Source organism: Lethenteron reissneri, chromosome 57, assembly GCF_015708825.2.
Source record: "Lethenteron reissneri isolate LAM-NWPU_2019-01 chromosome 57, ASM1570882v1, whole genome shotgun sequence".
In the NCBI taxonomy this organism is placed as follows: domain Eukaryota; kingdom Metazoa; phylum Chordata; class Hyperoartia; order Petromyzontiformes; family Petromyzontidae; genus Lethenteron; species Lethenteron reissneri.
Genome location: NC_083835.1, coordinates 3,235,496 through 3,257,627, shown reverse-complemented (window position 1 = coordinate 3,257,627; position 22,132 = coordinate 3,235,496). Strand labels below are relative to the sequence as shown.

Below are 22,132 nucleotides of genomic sequence, written 5' to 3'. Positions count from 1 at the left end.
GTTCTGCAGATGTAGATGCCACTGGTTCTTCATGTTCTGCAGATGTAGATGCCACTGGTTCTTCATGTTCTGCAGATGTAGATGCCACTGGTTCTTCACGTTCTGCAGATGTAGATGCCACTGGTTCTTCACGTTCTGCAGATGTAGATGCCACTGGTTCTTCACGTTCTGCAGATGTAGATGCCACTGGTTCTTCACGTTCTGCAGATGTAGATGCCACTGGTTCTTCACGTTCTGCAGATGTAGATGCCACTGGTTCTTCACGTTCTGCAGATGTAGATGCCACTGGTTCTTCACGTTCTGTAGATGTAGATGCCACTGGTTCTTCACGTTCTGTAGATGTAGATGCCACTGGTTCTTCACGTTCTGTAGATGTAGATGCCACTGGTTCTTCACGTTCTGTAGATGTAGATGCCACTGGTTCTTCACGTTCTGCAGATGTAGATGCCACTGGTTCTTCACGTTCTGCAGATGTAGATGCCACTGGTTCTTCACGTTCTGTAGATGTAGATGCCACTGGTTCTTCACGTTCTGTAGATGTAGATGCCACTGGTTCTTCACGTTCTGTAGATGTAGATGCCACTGGTTCTTCACGTTCTGTAGATGTAGATGCCACTGGTTCTTCACGTTCTGTAGATGTAGATGCCACTGGTTCTTCACGTTCTGCAGATGTAGATGCCACTGGTTCTTCACGTTCTGCAGATGTAGATGCCACTGGTTCTTCACGTTCTGTAGATGTAGATGCCACGCACCGCCATCTATTGCACAGCGGTTGAACTTACGACTCTCGGTCTGAACAGGCAACTGGACATACGGACACGTTTGTTCGTATCTCCGAGTGTTCGTAAGTCGAGTGTTCGTAAGTCGAGTGTTCGTAAGTCGAGGAGTTCATGTATATGACAGGCCCCCCCTTCCCCCCCCCACCGCCGCTATTCATTTCGAATCTGAAAAGAACTGTATACAAACAACGTAATCAAATGTTCGGCAATCACATGTTTATTGTACATTCAGATATTTAAGAAATTTAAGTTCCTCAAACGGTACATTGCTGCCAGTAATAGTTTAAAGAAAGGTATTTCATGCGTTGTGTAAAAAAATTTCAACCGTTTTTTTCTCTGTGTCTTGAAACATGTATTAAAAATTAACTTATTCAAACTGTAGTGCACGGACATTGCCACTATTATCGGTGCTTAAGCTACATTCTTATTTGCGCGCATCCAGCTTTCGTTTCAACAAGCCGCGGGCGAGTGGGGTTAGCGGCCGAGTGGGCGGGGCCAATGTGAAAGTGGGCGTGGCCAATGTGAAAGTGGGCGTGGCCAATGTGAAAGTGGGCGTGGCCAATGTGAAAGTGGGCGTGACCAATGTGAAAGTGGGCGTGGTCAATGCGAAAGTGGGCGTGGTCAAAGTGGGCGTGGTCAACGTGAAAATGGGCGTGGTCAATGTGAAAGCGGGCGCGGTCAATGTGAAAGCGGGCGCGGTCAAAATGAAAACGGGCGTGGTCAATGTGAAAGTGGGCGTGGTCAATGTGAAAGTGGGCGTGGCCAATGTGAAAGTGGGCGTGGCCAATGTGAAAGTGGGCGTGGCCAATGTGAAAGTGGGCGTGGCCAATGTCAAAGTGGGCGTGGCCGATGTGAAAGTGAGCGTGGACAATGTGAAAGTGGGCGTGGCCAATGTGAAAGTGGGCGTGGCCAATGTGAAAGTGGGCGTGGCCAATGTGAAAGTGGGCGTGGTCAATGTGAAGTGGGCGTGTCTGAGTGGCTCCACGGATCACCACGTGGTGCCCTGGTTTGCACCTCCCCGACACGAGGTAGATTTCATCCGGAATCTTCTCGACCAAGTGAGACTTGGGCTACATCTAGATCCGTCCCAACTTAGGCAGTAGAACCCCTCTTAACGACCACCCCTGTTCACGACCGATCGCTTCGCGACGGGCCTCCATAGAGACCAATGTGTAGTGTATAGTGTAGTGTATAATATAGTGTATAGTAGTGTAGTGTATAGTCTAGTGTATAGTAGTGTAGTGTATAATAGTGTATAGTAGTGTAGTGTATAGTCGTGTAGTGTATATAGTAGTGCAGTGTATAGTAGTGTGTAGTGTATAGTAGTGTAGTGTATAGTGTAGTATATAGTAGTGTAGTATATAGTAGTGTAGTGTATTATAGTGTAGTGTATAGTGTAGTGTATAATAGTGTATAGTAGTGTAGTGTATAATAGTGTATAGTAGTGTAGTGTATAGTTGTGTAGTGTATAATAGTGTATAGTAGTGTAGTGATATAGTTGTGTAGTGTATAATAGTGTATATGTAGGGGTATAGTAGTGTATGTAGTGTAGTGTATAATGTGATAGTAGGTAGTGTAGTGTATAGTCTAGTGTATAGTCTAGTGTATAGTAGTGTAGTGTATACAGTAGTGTATAGTAGTGTGTAGTGTATAGTAGTGTGTAGTGTATAGTGTAGTGTATAATAGTGTATAGTAGTGTAGTGTATAGTCTAGTGTATAGTCGTGTAGTGTATATAGTAGGGTATAGTGGTGCAGTGTATAGTAGTGTAGTATATAGTGTAGTATATAGTAGTGTATAGTGTAAAATAGTGTAGTGTAGTATATAGTAGTGTAGTGCTTGCATAGATCCCAATGTGTAGTGTATAATAGAGTATAGTAGTGTAGAGTGTAGTAGTGTAGTGTATAGTGTAGTATATAGTAGTGTATAGTCGTGTAGTGTATATACTAGTGTATTGTAGTGTATAGTAGTGCAGTGTATAGTAGTTTGTAATGTAGTATATAGTAGTGTATAGTAGTGTAGTGTTTAGTGTAGTATATAGTAGTGTATAGTGTATAATAGTGTAGTGTATAGTGTAGTATATTGTAGTGCAGTGCCTGCATAGAGCCCAATGTGTTCGCTTACCGACCATTCCACTGTTAAAGACAATCTGTTGTAGGTACAGTAAATATCAATTTATTGCATTGATGAACCACATTTATTTTAATATTGTCTTTATAATGTTGTTAGCATCTTTACGTATTAATACCCATTGTTTCAATATTATAAAGTACGTTTTTTTCGGTAAAAAGGAGCAGCGTTCGATGCTACCGGAACGAATCAAGCCTTCAACGTGTATTTCCTATATACTCGCTTAACAACCAGATCACTTTGACGACCGGTATCATGGAACCAATTACCGTCGTTGAGAGGGGGTTCTACTGTACACCAACACATTCCTTCGGAGTGGGCAGGTAGGAACTTGGTTGGACAGCGCATCACGTGGTGCTGAGCCCGCCCGAAGCGCTCTATGAAATACAAATCGAGGGCGTGGTTTTGCACGACAGACAGACAAATAATCCCTGGTGGGCAGTGTGGAACCTGTTGTTTCTACCTGTAATACCCCGGTTTACACCCTCCCGCATCACGTACTTTTGGCGACAACGTCCTCGACTTACTGATACCCAATCCCGTTCTACTCACCGTGTACCTCGCCACGACGTACTCGAGAATTACCAACTTCACCGTCGAGCCACGCAATTTTTTCGTTGCATGGCGAACATTCAAGAGCCAAAATGGCGCCCAAACGAGAGCGTCCCTGATTGGCTATCGTCTCTTCCAAGTGTACTCAATTAACATATCCCCCCTCCCCCCCCCCCCATGGCGACTTTTTGTACAAGTGTAAACTATTTTTTATATGCTAAACAACTATTAATAATACAATTATTTTAATTGAACAAGGTGATATATTGTAATATATCAATAATTTTCACTTACTTTTCATAGTTGTGCAGTATGGATGCGCAATTGTTTACTGAGCATCTTCTGTCGAGGTACTGTACCACGTCAGGATCCACCATCTCATCTCTAGTAGTAGTACCGACTGCCACGAGTAGTAGGTTCTGTACCATGTTACAATCCATCATCTCTCTTTTCTTCGATTTAAGTACTACTTGATGTACGTTCTAGTATTCAGGGACGCATCCTGGGGTAAACCGGGGTAGCAAAATTGGATTTACCGCCCCCTTACCTTCTAGATTCTAATCCTTGCGATCCGTAAATGCGCACCGGACGAGTTACTGGGACTGAGGCAGAGCATCCACGGGCTTGCCCTCCCTGCCGTTCTCGTGTTTGAGGTCGACCGCTTCGTCCGAGATTACGGCCAGCTCGACGGTTCCGCGGGGGACGCGGGAGGGCGCCGTCCCGTCCGCCGGGTCCTTGCCCCGTCCGCCGAACTCGTTGAAAAAATCGAACCGCGCCGGCAGCTTCTTGGAGAGGAAGAGGTGGCGCGTGAGGTAACAGACGCCGATGTTGCTCAGCAAAGAGACCATCATGGAAAGCGTTTTCATGGGGAACATCTGGTAGTCCAGGCCACCCTCCTCGTAGTAGCCCGGGTAGTGGAAGAGCGCGGGAAGACCGAGCAGGGCCTCGCCGCCTGTGAGTCTCACAAAGAGGCCCAGGACGAAGCCTACGACGAGGCCGTAGCTGTTGCTGGCTTGGAAGAAGAGGACGAGGCAGAACTGGGGGAAGACGATGACGTACGCCATGTCTCCGCACAGCAGCCACAGGCTGTAGGTGGACACGGTCTTGATTGCCAGAATCATCGCCATGCTGCCGATGGCCAAAATCGAAATCCTCAGCACCCACAACGTCTCCCGGTCGGAAGCCTGCCGTCGGTGGCGCACGCACACGGGACGTTTACTTTCGTTACGGGCATTTTTTTTTACGTTGTCGACAAAGCAAACGGAACAATCACGAGTCATAATTGATTAATCGAAGGTGATGTATTACAAAAGCGCGTTGGAGAGCCATGCACGCACGTTTAACAGTGGGTACGTGCAATAGTTGTTACAATAGGCATCATCAGGCGGTGGACAGAATTGTGAAAATGTCCTCCAGCTTTGGGCCTTAAATAGGCGGTGTGATGTCATCAATGTGCACCCACAAAGGGTGGCAGGAAGTGATGCATGAAGTTTAATTCATTTTAATTAATGATGTTATGTTCGATTATATTATCATAAATTACGTCGAAATTGTTATTAAAAGACAACCATTATTATGGTGACATTATGAAAGGCGCCTAATGAGTGAAATGTATTATTCTGATTTTTAAATAGACAAAAGGATACAGACTGTTACCGTGTTAGAAACAGACGGAACTATCTAAAGAAGATCCTTCGTCGTGTAAGGCAGGAAAGGGAAGCAGAGGAAAGAGAGAATACACAGAAAAAAAAGGGGAAGAAGAGAGATGATCAATCCAGCAAATAGGTCACGAGTGGATTAAAAAAGAAAATACAAACGTTGAATGAGTCAACTCTCGATTATCTGGGCTAATGGGAGTGGAAAGATTAAACACATTCCTGCGGAGGGAGCTGGTAGGAACGTTGGGTTGCTCGGTCAATGGCCAGGGTCAACGGCGGCGTGGTGTATTCCGCAAATATGCCCGACTGTGAAGACGGGCACAAGCCGGCGTGAGTAGGTTAAACGTTGAGTTTTATAAGGGCACCATGGGGTGACCAGCCCCACCCCTCTCACCTCCCACCCAGCCCCTCCCCACCCTCCCCACCTTGGGACGGATGAGCTTCGCGTAGATGTTTCTGGTGAAGAGCGAACTGGCCGAGAGAAGCGCCGAGTCGGCGGAAGACATCACGGCTGCCGCCAGAGCGCCCATGCCCAGGATGGAGATGAAGTACGGGCAGATGTGCTGCAGCACGATGGGCAGGATCATACCGTTCTCTCCCCGCTCGTGAGGTGTTGGCAACCCGTAGGTGGTCATATTCCAGTCTCGGGGGGGGGGAAACAACAACAAAAACAACAATATTATTGGTTCATCTTCTTGGTTCTTTCGGTAAAGTCACGTAGAAGGGAAGTAATAAAATACTATTATGTATTATGTTTTATTATTATTATTCACGACGTTTCGGGCGCAACACAAGCGTCCGTCATCAGGTGGGAAAGCTTTCGTCGTGATTGATTTTATTTTATACCTACGTGACTTTACCGAAATAACCAAGAAGATGAATCCCTGCAGTCACGGAAGCTTTAAATCGAAATATTCTTGGTTATTTTGGTAAAGTCACGTAATTAGAAAAAAATGGAAATATATAAAAATAATAAATTGAAAATATTAAAAGCAAAAAACTCACAATAAAAATAAAAATAGTAAAATAAAATGTAAAATTAATGGCAAATAATAAAAGCAAAAAACCCACGACGTTTCGATTGCAACACAAGCGGTCTTCAACAGCCAAAAGAGAAGCTGCAGCCATTCACGAGCCACATTAGGTCTCCTTGCTAACGTTCTACCAACCCTTTGATGTGAATGTAAATACGTGTTCACTAATTTATCAGAGGGGAGGCGGGGAGGGTTGCACTTTCGCCGATAAGACATCATCAATGTTGAGGGCCGCCACACATTTGAAACCATTGGGGCTTCCGAACGAAGACGTTCGGAAGCGACTTGGTGTGGCCCCCATTGCGGACAAGATGCTTGAGGCAAGGCTTCGGTGGTACGGCCATGCGATACGAAGTGAAGAGTCATCAGTGGCCAAGACTGCCGTGCGTATTGAGCCAGAGGGCCGCCGTCCACGCGGACGTCCGAAGAAGCGATGGATGGATCGAATCAAGGAAGACGTGAAGACGGTCAACGCATCCCCTGAAGATGCCCTGGACCGAGCCAAATGGAGAAGACAATGCCGAAAAGCGGACCATGTGCCACAGCGGGAACAACGCTAGGAAGAAGAAGGGGGTTTAACAGCAGCACGATGATGATGATGGGATGTTTTCACGTTTGTGTATCGCCGCAGGCCGCACGTCACAAGTGGCCCACCAAGTGGCCCTGCGGGGCCTTCCAATAATTAAACACTGGTGTCAAATTATCAGTCGCCGCACACTGCCATGGTGTTTGTGTATATTTCGTTGTTGTGATGTCTTTGGGGTGGGGTGGGGTTACCAGTGCTGACGGCCACTGCGCCAATGAGGAGCGGTGGCATTGCTAGCAGCAGGGTGGTGAATGCCGAGACGAAGGAGATGTACTGGGCTTGGGCCACAGAGCCCGCTGCCAGCACGCGCTGGAAATACACCTGCCACGGGATGCCGCCTAGGATCTGCATGCAACAACAAAAAACACAACAGACAAAGATCCCCCGTATAGCCTGTGTCATACTTTTGGGGCAAGTGCCGTGCCGCCAGCACGCGCTGGAAATACACCTGGCACGGGATTGCCCTTGAGGATTTGCATGCAACAACAAAAACACAACAGACAAAGATCCCCCGTATAGCCTGTGCCATACTTTTGGGGCAAGTGCTGTGCCACCAGCACGCGCTGGAAATACACCTGGCACGGGATTGCTCCCCGAGGATCTACATGCAACAAAATAAATCCACACAAAAGACAAAGATCCCCCCTATAGCCTTGCTATACTTTTCGGGGCAAGTGCTGTTAGCGAGCACCTATTAAGGCCGGCACTGTTGGCACACGAGGGAGTAGGGTGGCCAGCACCACGCCCGGCCGCCTTTGTCTCCCCAGTGGTGATGTTTACTACACACCGTACCGGGTACTCGTTTGAGGCTGAGTCGACCTAGGGGTTCAGATAATCGTCACTGGTTGTTGGCCGTGAGCGGGAATCAACTTGGGCAATCGCTCCCCATCTACATGCAAACGCACGTACACACACACACAGAATGCACATATATATAGTTATTCTACACATTATAAATTATTTCCCTTCTACGTGACTTTACCGAAAGAACCAAGAATATGAATCCCTGCAGTCACGAAAGCTTTAAATCAAAATTGTATTCTAACCTAGAAAGCCTAAACCTACGTTAGAGGCTGCATAGAGGGCCCACAAAGCCCTCCGCTGGACCCTACGAGATGACAGGCCCACAGGGACCGAAATCTTCTTGTTGGGCTAATGCTGGCATGTGGTTGGAATGGTCGGCCTCAGGTTCCACGTTGATTGGGAAGACCCAGACAGACACTCCTCCCTCGCCCTTCTCACGCCGACCCTCACCATGTAGACCATGTTGTCAAGCCAGCGCGTGACATCCCTGGGGTTCAGGGTGCCCACCCACGGCTCCTGGTAGAGGGGCTGCGTGAAGGTGTTGCCAATGTTGGTCACCGCCTGGTTCATCATGGAGAAAGGCACGCACACCACCTGCGAGAGAGGATCACAAACTATTCACGACTATTTATATATATTTTTTATTTCAACAGGCAAGGCCCACTGAGCTATGTAGCTCTTATTTTTTTAGAAGCGACCTGACCACAAATGATAGCCCCGACGATGTGGCTTATCATGGTGTGGAAATTTACATCAGACAATTACTCTAATTGCATGTTGATTCTAAATGTGGAGGGAAAAAAACCGAAGGACCCGGAGAAAAATCCACGCGACCACGGGGAGAATAAGCAGACTACAAATTAACAGCATGCGTAAGGGTCGGGATTGAACCCACGACCTCATGTAGACCAGGTGAGGCAGTTAACATCTCATAGCCACCGTGGCGCCCTAACGAATTCTGGGCAGGCGGCCCTCAGTTTATACTCCCCGGGGGTGTGATGACTGAAAAGTAGAAAAGTGTTGTCTGTTTTCAAGGTGAACGTGATGAGGTACTCTGACATTCGAAGAAGAGTGAGTGTGTGCGTGAGTGTGTGCACGTCGGCGCCACGGTCTAAATAACGCGTAAAAAATATATTCACAAATCACTTGAGTTGGGAAACGGTTGCTATTGTCGCCCCGTATAACTGTGAAAACTCGGCAGGGCCCTCTTGAAAACGAGTTGGAGACACCTTGGGGTTTGCTAGGTAACAATAACTGCTGCGGCTGTATTCTATTCTACGCGCACGTTTTGAATGTAGAGATGGATAAAGCATAATTGTTTTCGAAAATATAACGTATTTGTTATACACTCGAGTAGCCAGTCGTGGTCGCTACATCCCTTCGCATTGTAAACATTACGACTCTAAATAATGATACTGGTAGGAACCTCTGAGGATTATTGTGCCCGTCCGTCCGTCGTGCAGGGAGGGGCTGGGTGGGGAGGGAGGGGTTGGGTAGGGAGGGGAGGGTGGGTAGGGGCTGGGTGGGGAGGGTGGGGAGGGGCTGGGTGGGGAGGGGAGGGTGGGGAGGGTGGGGCTGGGTGGGGAGGGGCTGGTCACCCCGTGGTGCCCTTATAAAACTCAACGTTTAACCTACTCACGCCGGCTTGTGCCCGCCCTCACAGTCGGGCATATTTGCGGAATACACCACGCCGCCGTTGACCCTGGCCATTGACCGAGCAACCCAACGTTCCTACCAGCTCCCTCCGCAGGAGGAATGTGCTAACTTTCTGGCCACAAGGGTGAGGAGATGAGTCACACATCACGTTGTATGCGTTCAATCCATCGCGGCCACGCGCAACTTTTTTCTCTCTCTCGAAACGCAAAGAGAGTGCGTGTCAGCCGCACCCGACAACGTGATGTTGTGCTACCATCTACCGGGCCGCATTTGAATCGCGATCGTCTTCCAGTATGGATATGAATTGGAAGTTGCAGCTATGAAAACCAATGTGCCAGGATCCGTTGCTCCACCATTTGTGGCCACTCGATGTATCCTTCTGGACTTTGCCTGGTTCACCCCTTGCTCTGTCTGCTGTCAATCATCTCATCATAAAATCTTTCTCATTCTCCCCCCTGTACCTCTGGACCCCATTCATCGCTTCCCTTTTCTCCTTCCCGTGCTCGACACTTCCCATTTGCCACCCGTGTCCTCCTTTGCCTTTCTTTAATTCTGAGACACCCGGTACATTGTGCGCTCATCGTGACGAATGGAAGCAGTTGTTATTCGCCGCTTAACAATTAATTCGTAATAAATACAAACGTATAATGGCACAGCATTCTTGATTTGAAGCTTTCGTGACTGCAAGAATCCATACTCTTTGGTTCTTTCGGTAAAGTCACGTGGGTAGAAAATAAACTAAAACAAAAATAATAAAATATTACGACGTTTCGATCGCAACACAAAAATCATCCGGCAGTGGAAATGCTGAACCAGCGAGAGAGCTGTTACAACAAGAGGTTATATAGAGAACCGTTACAACAAGAGACCCAGCATGTTCTTGGTTCTTTCGGTAAAGTCACGTAGAAGGGAAGTAATAAAATAATAAAAATAAAACAGAATATATACAATATTTAATTATATTATTTTATTTTATTATGTTGTATTTTTATTATTTTATTACTTCCCTTCTACGTGACTTTACCGAAAGAACCAAGAAGATGAATCCCTGCAGTCACGAAAGCTTTAAATCGAGACTCTGCCACGTGTTTTTTTTTATCGCAGTAGGGGGCGATGTTGCCACACTCCACGCAGAAAGGCACTCGACATGCGAATCGAACTCGAGCTCGTCTTGCTGTGAGGCCACGAGTATTAAATTTCGATTTAAAGCTTTCGTGACTGCAGGGATTCATCTTCTTGGTTCTTTCGGTAAAATTCAGACGCCGTCTCCCCGACAGACCTGGTCTTCACCTGAGGACGGCTGCTTGCGTTGTGGCCGAAACGTCGCGAGAATTATTTATAATCTTTATTTGCATTATTTTATTATTTCCCTTCTACGTGCCACGAGTATTGTTACTACCACTTCGCCTACCAGTGCACTGCAGTGACTGTGGGGGAGATGGGGGGGGGGGTCACGTGAACCCATTACGTACAAATCGAGACTCGTATTTCATCTTCTTGGTTCTTTCGGTAAAGTCACGTAGAAGGGAAATAATAAAATAATAAAAATAAAACATAATAAAATAATTCTCACTCGTATTTTACTTGACCCGCTAAGGGGCCATCCATCCATAGAGTGCGTACGCATGGAGGGGGGAGGGGGGGGTTAACCCAAATGCGTAGCTTGCTTATTAGGGGGGTCTACTGACCATGTACGCATAGGAAACGGGGGGGGTGGGGGTGAAGCCTCGATAATAATTTGTCTACATTGGCCTTCAAATGAGTTAGATAGTCCGGCGGTGGACTATCTGTTTGCTTAAACACGTTAATATTATTATGAATCCTTGGTCGTTTTTGCGTGGATTCAATATCGGCCGTTCTATGGGATTCGGGGGGGGGGGGGGGGTGTAAAACGTACGCGTGCGTACAGGGAGGGGGGTAGGGGTCAAGTTTTGACAGATGTTTGCCTACCTGCTAAGTGGATGGCCCCTACGGCTTCACTGGGCTGAGCAGCTCCTTTACAGGGACGGCAGCTGACAGCCAGTGCCCGATTATCCCAGTAGCACAAGTAGCAGCTACACGTGCAGCAGCTCCTACACGTGCAGCAGCTCCTACACGTGCAGCAGCTACTACACGTGCAGCAGCTACTACACGCGCAGCAGCTACAACACGTGCAGCAGCAACAACACGCGCAGCAGCTACAACACGCGCAGCAGCTACAACACGCGCAGCAGCTACTACACATGCAGCAGCAACACATGTAGCAGCTACACATGTAGCAGCTACACATGTAGCAGCTACACATGTAGCAGCTACACATGTAGCAGCTACGGGCCCCGCACTTTCAAGGGCCCCGCTCTAAATGCTTTCAAGCTATCAATTCCGGTGCAGTGATTCTGCACTTGCTCTATTACTATAGTACTATACCGCCTTCGACTTTTACGAACGACTGGGTGTTTAAGGTTAGCGATTTGTCGTATTATCTGGCTGTATAGCAAATGAAAAAGTACAATTACTTTACCATGCAAAGAAAAAATGTGTGTTTTAATATGTGATTATTTATTTAGTTTGGGCCCCTTTATAACATATGCAACAGGCCTCACACTAGCTTCATCTGTCACTGCTTACAGGACATTGCAGGATGGGAATGTGCAAACTAAAATAAAAACCCACACGTTATTTACAACGTTTGAGCGCGGTCCTGAAACAAAAATTACTTGATAGCTCACAAAATGTCTGTCTCCTCATACAGGGTGCTTAAAAAAATGTCAACACTAATATGAGACTATCGTTTTTAATGGCCAAAGAAACGGATAATGATACACTGTGACATGATAACCATGTTAGTAGCTTCAAAAGGTCAAAGAGTCTCCCACTGGTTCGCCATCATTGTCAACACGTGCCTGGAATCTTTTCCAGGTCATCTCCAGCGCCCGTGGCATTGTTGCAAAACCTCAGAAGTGTTGACATGTTTTTTGAAGCACCACTGCACATTGGAGCCAAGGCATCTCAGCTGTCTCCTCCTGACATTGGCCGTAATGAGCTCACCAAGCCAATGGCGATGAAGCCGAGTTGGATTATGTCAGTGTAAGCCACGGAATAGAGGCCTCCGAGAAGCGTGTAGAAGATGGCAACGAAGGCTGAAATCATCACGGCGATCATCCTGTCGATGTCCAGAATGACGCTGATCGTTGAGCCTGGAAAAAGGCAAACCAAGCACACGTGACCGTTAGTATTCATTGAACACATTCCTCCTGCGGAGGGAGCTGGTAGGAACGTTGGGTTGCTCGGCCAATGGCCAGGGTCAACGGCGGCGTGGTGTATTCCACAAATATGGCCGACTGTGAGGGCGGGCACAAGCCGGCGTGAGTAGGTTAAACGTTGAGTTTTATAAGGGCACCACGGGGTGACCAGCCCCTCTCCTCCCCACCCAGCCCCACCCCTCCCACCCCCCACTCAGCCCCTCCCCACCCAGCCCCTCCCCACCCTCCCCACCCAGCCCCTCCCCACCCTCCCCTCCCCACCCAGCCCCTCCCTCCCCACCCAGCCCCTCCCTTCACGACGGACGGACACAATAATCCCCTGTGGGCTGGTGGAACCAGTGGGTTCCTAACAGTATTAATGGTGTCCATACTGCATACGTCCTCGAGATTAGCTTTGGATTTTGAATTCTGCTGATTTTGTTTTTCTCTCGCAATGACATCGAATCTTTTTTTTTGTCTCTGAAAGTTTGCATAATGTGCTCATGTAAAATGTCTTGATGCTCAAAAATAAAATAGGTGATAATACGTGATGCTACATTTGGTGGGAAATGAGGTGGCTTCACGTCCGGTTTTCTGATAAATCTGAAATGTGTTTCTTCAGATAATCCACATTTTTCCGATGTTTCAAATGAATCCAATAAATATATTTTTTTGTGGACTTCTGGATTTTGGGCAACATTTAAAATTTTATTTCAGCTTTTAGTGTTTTTTATTTACGTTAATTAAATGTTAGTGACGTTTGCTGTTCATGCACTAAATGTAATAATTTTAACAGTCAAACGATCATTTCAATTTCAGAATTCTTTACATCGTAAACAATGTGAGAAACGGTGAAATCACGTGACGGCCCTCTTGGGTGAGAAGTTGTGGAAGTGATACCGTGGAATTGACATCACTTCCATTTGCGGATCAATAAAATAAATTTGAGGATCAGTCAAACTTTAGCATCAACCCTGGATTTTACTTTATTTAAAAGAGTCATCTGAAAATCGGGAATACTTCCTCACTCCACTTCTAGGTAAGTGCCTCCTGCACACTCAGCGGCTGTGATTTAAAATAATAAAAAAATTAACCCGTAAAAACAAAGTTTTTCACTATAAATCCTTTATATGCATGGCGGCTAGAGTCCTCTCGTCCTCTGGCTTGAGATGGCTGCCACCTATGGGTCAGATGATTGTCTGCCAGCATTAAGCAATTGGTAATTAAATATTTAAAAAATTTTCCCCTAAACAGTGTAAAAATTTTGACATTTTTTTTTCACTAAAATTAATTGTCACGCACAACGAGTCTGTGTGGAAAATGTCAGCTCGATTGGATCACGGGAAATGGGTTAAAAAACGACCGAAAGATTTGCACGGTCGTAAGCAAGCAAGCAAGCACGCAAGCACGTAAGCGAACTTAATATAAAGGATTTAAATAAGACCCTTGGGGCACCGTGCCACCAGGACACACACCTCCACTGCGAGAGCCTCTTCTCCTGGCCAACACCTGCAGCTCCTACCCTCCCATATGTTATCCATCCCCATGTGTTATCCATTTCCCCCACCCCTCGTGTGTTTCATTAAAACAATTAAGCTAATCCTGTAAAATCCCAACAGCGAGCTCTGTAAATAATCAGAATGGAGGTCACACCAAATACCCTTATTTCATGTGCTACTGGGACAGTAGGGCTACATTAGAACACTGGGTTAAAAAGAACTGGCCACCAAGAATAAGTTTGACGCTTGGTGACAAGAACATCAAGAATGAGCCTCTGTTTAGTAGGAATAAAATTGTATTTCCCCCACTGCACATAAAACTTGGGTTAATGAAGCAATTCGTCAAAGCTCTTGATCACACTGGAGACTGCTTCAGCTGTATATGTTCAATCTTTTCAAGTCTCAGTGCCGAGAAGAAAAAGGCAGGAATATTTGATGGCCCTCAAATAAGAACACTCATCAGGGATCCACACTTTGTTACAACAATGACTGCGGCAGAGGGCTAGAACTTGGAATGCATTCTCTGATGTGGTGCGGAATTTCCTTCGGGAACAGGAAAGCGGACAACTATCGAGAGATTATGGAGGAGCTGCTCTTGAGTTTCCAAGCACTTGGATGTAGAATGAGCATCGAGGTTCACTACTTACATAGTCACGTGGCCCAGTTTCCAGAGAACATGGGTCACGTGAGCGAAGAGCAAACTGAACGCTTTCATCAAGACATCAAAGTTATGGAAGAACGTTACCAAGGCCGATGGGACTCTAACATGATTGCAGATTACTGCTGGTCCTTGATGAGAGACGTTCCACAAGCTGTACATCGGAGATCGTCAAAGAAGAGGTCGTTTATACAGATGTAACATCACTATTGTGAATGACCTTTTGTACATATTTTTCTTATCTTCACAATTAAATTCTTACATGGTAATATGCATTCACTCACATTGATATGCAGTCACTCTCACAACTTTGTGCTACGGCTCATTAAACGTTTGTCTCATTATTATTGTATATTGTATCTTATCTTATTATTGTATGGATGTCTGTTTAGCTATTCGTATATGAGCATAAATTTGCAGTTTTTATTGAAAATGCAATATTTGACATCTCAAAAACCTGATGTGATAGACAAAACCCGATGCCAGATTTGGAATCAGCACCCCAAAATTACATTAAAACCGTTGGAATACCTTATGCCAGAAAAAGTGTGTTCACCAGTATAATTATTGTTGATGTGTACCCACGATTCGTAAATGTGGACATACAAAGCCCCCACCCCCACCCCACACAATGTATCTTACCAAGCGCGGTGAGAGTGGCGGCTGCCCAGAAGAGGTCTCCGAAGACTGCCGGGATGAAGAAGATTGACCCCATCCACTTTCCGTACTTGATTTGAAAGGGGTCAATCATCGTGATGTAGGTGCGTGAGCGCATGGGCTTTGCGAAGAAGAGCGCGGCTGTGTGGGTGCGTCACAATGACAAAGAATGCAACATGGAGGGGGTCAGGGGGGGGGGGTCATTCAGTTATCGCTCTCCCACTCTCCGTCTCTCGCTCTGTCAACGATCTTCTTTCATTTTGGTCACGTCACCCTGATTTGTCATCACGGGATTTTGAACTCGTGAGCTTCAATTGAAACCAGTTTTGGATAGCAACGTAATAATAATAATCATAATGCACACCCGTGAGTTCAAGTCAAAGTGATTTCTTGCTCATGTGAGCGTTGAGCTGGTGCCCATGTCCAGTTTGTACAGAGCCCCTGAGCTTAGGGGTGGGAATTCCTACTCTTAGTTCTTTCGGTAAAGTCACGTAGGTAAAAAAAAAATGAAATTAAAATTAATAAAAATAAAAGAATAAAATATGAAACGTCGTGATTTAATTGTTTGATTTTTATTAATTTGAATTTCAGTTTTTTTATGTAACTTTACCGAAAGAACTAAGAGTATGAATCCTTGTGGAAATTCCTCTTTCATATGGCGGGGGTGAGTCTATCCATGGGGCTCACCATTGTTGTCTTTCCCGCAAAGCGGTACTCACTTTAGCAACCCCCGCAGAAATGATGGGCCGAGTCGATTCCCAACCAGGAATGTGAATTCGCAAACCTTCCAGTTTCATACGCGCGGGTTGCGTTTTACTTTGTAGCAGTGGCTCTTAACGTGCTGGTTGCACGCTCGCTCTGGGGGTTCAAGTTTTTCAAGTTTCATTTTATTAGGTATAGCCCTGTGAGCCATTCGGCTCTTGAAACGGGTGCAACCGCAACAAACAAAAAAAACTAAAACATGAACAAGAAAACATCTACTATGTGCAAACAGAAAATCCAAGAAAAAACAGCAAAATATTGCAGAAAAAGCACCGTACACCAACGCTGTGTGCAAAAATCCCAGTGGGATGCAAGTCAAACAACAACCACAAGACAACTTAGATTAAGATTAAGGGTGCATTACACCACCGCCTGGGGCTGCGAGATGCCCTTTCTGGGGGTGCGAGACGTGGCCAGATTTTTTTTTTATTTTAGAAGATAAATCATCGACAACACAAATGGAGCATGGGCACCTAAGTTACAACTTACTTTTGATTTGAAGCTTTCGTGACTGCATGAATCCATACATACCCTTTGGTTCTTTCGGTAAAGTCACGTAGGTAGAAAAAAATATGTACAACTTACTTTGTTTCATGAAACCTATACGGGGTGTTTAAAAAAGAAACATGTGAACACTTCTGAGAATTTGCAACGACACCACGAGAGATGCGCTGCCTTCGGGCTCTGGAGACCACCTGGAGAAGATTCCAGGCCACGTGCTTTGACAATGATGGCGAGACTCTTTGACTTCGTGAAGCTATTAACGTCACATTTACAGTGTATCATTATCCGTTCTTATTTGTTTTTAACGATTGAGAATCAAAGGGGCACAACGCTTGCAGTGAAGGTTAAGCATCGCTGCTCTATAGCCTGCGTTTGTTTGTATTCGATGGCGAAATGTGGTGGATCAAGTGAACCCCTCCCTCACTTGATGCAGCTAATCTGGCTGTGACGGTCCCACCTGATGACGGAGACTTGTGTTGCCTCCGAAACGTCGTGATTTTCATTGTTTTATTTTTTATTAAATTTTATTTCATTTTTTACCTACGTGGTGACTTTACCGAAAGAACTAAGAGTATGAGTCCTTGCAGTCACGAAAGCTTGAGATCTAGAAGAAATGTGGTGGGGCTTGGTGCACTGTGATGGACATGTGTAATCTCTGGTAAACGATCTCGAAACAATTACGAAATGCCCTGAATTAAGCTGATGATGGCATCATCGTGATATGATGTCGATAAGAAAATGCTTGTGTCATCATATACATCAGTCCCTTTGGTCTGTGTGAAAAAAATAAAGATGTTTTACGGTAATTCGAAGGAATATTGCGGTTAAATTGTAAGGGTCTCGCTAATAATAATAATCATGCAATTTGTAGTGCACGATAGTTCACGGACATAAATTACCACGAACTGAGACGTGGAGCCAAGCTCAGAGTTGTTCGAATGTCAGGCGAAAGAGGTGGGCCTTTAAGAAAGAGGTGGGCCTTTAAGAAAGAGGTGGGCCTTTAAGAAGAAAGAGGTGGGCCTTTAAGAAAGAGGTGGGCCTTTAAGAAGAAAGAGGTGGGCCTTTAAGAAAGAGATGGGCCTTTAAGAAGAAAGAGGTGGGCCTTTAAGAAAGAGGTGGGCCTTTAAGAAGAAAGAGGTGGGCCTTTTAAGTGTCTCTTCAAAAGCCCAGTGGAGATCGATTGCTGATACAAAATCTGTGGCTCGGTGGTGGCCGCGTTTCAGACGGCGATGGGGTGGGAGGGGGACCGCCGCAAAGAGACGTCGCCTGGCAGCGGCGGTCCCCTTGGTCCTTGATGTAGGGAGGAGGAGGATGGATGAGGATGGAGGAGGATAGATGATGAGGAGGAGGAGGATGGATGAGGAGGAGGAGGAGGATGGAAAAGGAGGTTTTTTTTTTTAGTCTCGCCGCGGAGTATTTCGACCGTGAGCTGCCATGCAGGATGACGGGGTAAAGAACCCGGCGGACAATCGGAGAGTTGAAGACTAAATAAGTAGCGGTTCGAACAAATAGCGCACGAGAAGAGGGACTGGAGGAAGGAACAGCGAGCGAAGGAACGAGGGAGAAGAGGATCAGAGAAGGAAGAATAAGATGGAGAGGGAGAAGGGAACGAACAGCTGAAGGCGAAGGACGGACAGTGAAAGCAGCCGGCTTGAACAGCCTCTGATAATGCACGTTTTGTGTTGAAGGTTGAACGAGTTGTAGGGAAATAGCTCCTGACTAAGAGGCATTGTTCAATTTCCCTGCCCCAGCCATCCACCCCCACGAGCCATACCCAAAGAATAGGATACCGTAGTCCACGTGGCCTTCAGAGAATTTGGAGGACGAATCAATTGAGAGGCACAAAAACTTCCCCGGAGCACCGATCGTAGGGCATCGTGAAATTGACTTCTGGCAAATTTGATTTGAAACTTTCGTGACTGCATGAATTACTCTGTGGTTCTTTCGGTAAAGTCTATGTCGTGTCTCTCTCTCTCTCTCTGTGTCTCCGTGTCTGTGTTTTGTCTTTCAAATTTATTTATTTCCGTTCTACGTGACTTTACCGAAAGAACCAAAGAGTGGCTTCTGGCAGCTCCTCCTAATCTGTCGACAGCCGGAACTAAGAGATATCAACGCAACGAGGCCGTGCCTATTGTGGCATTCATCCGACGGGAATGCAGATCGAGTTCGCGTGCCGCTTTGCGTTTGAACAACCGCTTTTTGGCGCTTATTTGAGCAGTGGGAATCGCATCGACTGTTGCCAAGAAACATCATCTGTGGCGTTCACAGCAGCGTTGTGTTTGACAAGCCAGACGCAGAAGGTCCGATGTCAGTCCAGAGTTTTGTTGTTGTTGTTGTTGCTGCTGAAACAAATTGCTGCTCGATAATTGCCTTTGCAAGCTAACATGCCGATGGCCTAATCACATGATTGATTGTCATATGTAGTATTCTGCTTTTAAAAAAAAAAGTTCGTTTTCACGCGTGGCGGTTAAAATGTATTATTTGTAATTGTATTTTCACCACATTCCAACATTACAATCCCGCCGATTCACCTTGCTGGGTTACTGTGGGGAGTGCTATTAGGGGCCGAAACTCGACCTTCTACCCCTCCCCCCAACCTGCCCCCCACCACCTCCTTCCACCCCTCCCCCATCCCACCGGGCCCCCCACAGCCACGGCCCAGAAGAACAGGCTCGGAGGGAGTATTTGGGGATTGTGTTGGTCCAAGGGCTGGGGAAACCCTGGGGAAGAGTGGATGCTCACCAGGTGAGGCAGCCGCGTCTCGATCCGGTGATTCTCCACCAAACTTGACCCCTCCCCTCCCCCCGCCTTGTTGAATATTGTTCCAGCCAAGCCCCCCCCCTACCGCCCCTCTCCCCCTTGCCTGACTCTGGGGCCGTCCATAAATGACGTCACGCGATTTTGGACGATTTTTGACCCCCCCTACTCGTCACACGGCGTCACAAAAAGTCAGACCCCCCCCCCTCAAATATGACGTCACAAAGCTCTGCCCCCCCCCCCAAAAACTAAAACATGCTTCAAATCGCTTTAAACTATTGTCATTGAAGTGCGTATTTAATGTGGCGCTGCGCTCTGATATTGTAGGAGGAAACATTTTTAAAAACGTCTATTTAATTAAGTAGAACGTGTTGTCTATATTTATTTAAAGTTGCGCATTTTGATGTGACGTCACATTTCTCAACCCCCCCCCCCCCTCGTCACACATCGTCACAAATGTCTGAACCCCCCCCCCCCCCAGGTGCGTGACGTCATTTATGGACGGCTCCTTTTGCGATGGTTCTGAGAAACGAACGACGCACGAAATAACGGAACGGACATTTTTGGGTTTTTTTTTTCTCACCATTTGTCCGTTTACGTGAGGTTAGCCCGACCGGCTCATAACGGCAAGCGGGTAACGACAACAACAACAAACAAACAACAACAACATTCAATAGACGCCTACGCACGTGCCACTTCATTTGTTCGCGCTCGCTGGATACTCTTGAGAACCACATTGTTCGCGATCAATGAGTTTAGAAAGGACTTATTACATCGTTTAAGGTTAGGGACCGTCCATAAATGACGTCACGCACCTAGGGGGGGGGGGTCAGACATTTGTGACGATGTGTGACGAGGGGTGGGGGGGGTTTGAGAAATGTGACGTCACATCAAAATGCGCAACTTTAAATTAATATAGACAACACGTTCTACTTAATGAAGCAGACTTTTTAATAAATGTTTTCTCCTACAACATCAGAGTGGGGGGGGGGGCAGAGCTTTGTGACGTCATATTTGAGGGGGGGGTCTGACTTTTTGTAACGCTGTGTGACGAGGGGGGGGGGGGGTCAAAAATCGTCCAAAATCGCGTGACGTCATTTATGGACGGCCCCTTAGCCTACGGATTTCAATGTTGTTGTTGTTGTTGTTTTGTATTGCATTCAAGTGTGCCGCGTCGAGACGCATAAACGATTCTTAACGGCGGTGATTGTTGTTAATCACTCGTGGAGTTTTTTTATGCAAATTTTATTCCACCCCCATGTCTTTTTGGTTCTTTCGGTAAAGTCACGTAGAATGGAAATAATAAAATAATAAAACACATAATAAAATACAATTGTCACGACGTTTCGGCCACAACGCAAGCAGCCGTCCTCAGGTGAAGACCAGGTCTGTCGATAAGACTCTGATAAGACTCTGTCTTCTCGACAGACCTCTTCTTCACCTGAGGACGGCTGCTTGCGTTGTGGCCGAAACGTCGTGAGAATTATTTTATTATGTTTTATTTTTATTATTTTATTATTTCTATTCTACGTGACTTTACCAAAAGAACCAAGAAGATGAGGATGTTATTATTATTTAATAATAAAAATAAAACATAACAATATTTTATTATGTTTTATTTTTATTATTTCCCTTCTACGTGACTTTACCGAAAGAACCAAGAAGATGAATCCATGCAGTCACGAAAGCTTTAAATCGAAACACCGCCCATGTGTTTGAGAATGGCCCCGCGAAAGAAGCAGACATCGCAGAACTACTGCCGGGATCCCATAGATCCATCCCTACTAGTAGAGACACGTACATTGCAAGGCAGCCAACATTATATTCTCAATTCTCAGAGGTGGATTTTTTTTAACGGATGAAGTGACACATTTTTCGAGAGGTCTGCCATTACTTTTGGCGATGAACGGTAGAGATTTGTCCTTGGTGCAAGTGCGTGCTTTCATACCGACAAATAGGCTGACAGCACTGCCGATGGGAGCCTGCATCCACGCTAAGCCCATTCCGGGCGTATATATGACCTCCGCCGTGCCGTTGATGTAAGCCCCTCCAACCCACGTGGCTACAGATATAAGAAGGGGGGAGGGGGGGACACACACACACGACATGACACCAAGGCTATGTGCTCACAAACTTAAAAACGGCAATGTACCGTCTGTGCGATGTGTGTGTGTGCGTGGTGTGCGTGCGTTTGCATGTAGATGGGGAGCGGTGGCGCAGTTCGATTCCCGTTTGATGATCTGAATCGATCCTGCCCCCCCCCCCTGGGTCGACTCGGCCTCAAATGAGTACCTGGTGCGGTGTGTAAGCATCACCACTGAGGAGACAAAGGCGGCTGGGCGTGGTGCTGGCCACCCCACCCCCCTCGTGCGCCGTTGCGGCCTTCATAGGTGCTACCCGCTGAACAGCACTTACCCCAACAGTCTTTTCAGGCTATACGGGCGAACTTTGGCTTTGGCGTGAGTCTGCGAGTATTTTTCTTTTTTGACCAAATACCACGGTGGAAACACCCAATTAAGCTTGTGCCGGAGGCACCAAGAGGGGGAACAGGCGTTCATGACGCCTTCGAGCCAAAGCCCCATTTGGCGGAGCCAGTTCGAACCCCTCCCAGTCAGAATTCTTCCAGAAACAGAAAACGACTGTGGCTGGCCACGTGGGATGTCCGGACGCTCAATGTCGAGTTAAAGCTGCCAATCGTCTGCCGGGAGATGGACCGGTACCGCCTGGACCTGGCGACCCATCCCCTTCGTGCGCCGTCGTGGGCCTTCGCAGCAGAGGTCGCAACCGGGTACCCGATACCCGTACCATACCCGATACCCGGCTACCCGTACCCGGCCGGATACGGGTACCCGTTTGCGACCCTGGTGCGGCTGGGTA

General features: G+C 46.6%; 1 protein-coding gene across 6 annotated transcripts in view; it reads right to left on the bottom strand.

Annotated features, from left to right (window-relative positions):
• Window positions 1-2,355: 2,355 nt before the first annotated feature.
• LOC133357184 (high affinity choline transporter 1-like) overlaps window positions 2,356-22,132 on the bottom strand; it is a 54,078-nt gene continuing 34,301 nt past the window's right edge. For all 6 annotated transcript variants that reach the window (XM_061575006.1, XM_061575007.1, XM_061575005.1 and 3 more), the window contains exons 3-9: window positions 21,204-21,317; window positions 15,218-15,373; window positions 12,225-12,373; window positions 7,992-8,135; window positions 6,929-7,082; window positions 5,543-5,760; window positions 2,356-4,643 (exon numbers count right to left, since the gene is read on the bottom strand). In XM_061575006.1, coding sequence (XP_061430990.1) covers window positions 4,053-4,643; window positions 5,543-5,760; window positions 6,929-7,082; window positions 7,992-8,135; window positions 12,225-12,373; window positions 15,218-15,373; window positions 21,204-21,317 — 1,526 coding nt within the window. In that variant the 3' untranslated portion in view covers window positions 2,356-4,052. The remainder of the gene's footprint in view (window positions 4,644-5,542; window positions 5,761-6,928; window positions 7,083-7,991; window positions 8,136-12,224; window positions 12,374-15,217; window positions 15,374-21,203; window positions 21,318-22,132) is intronic.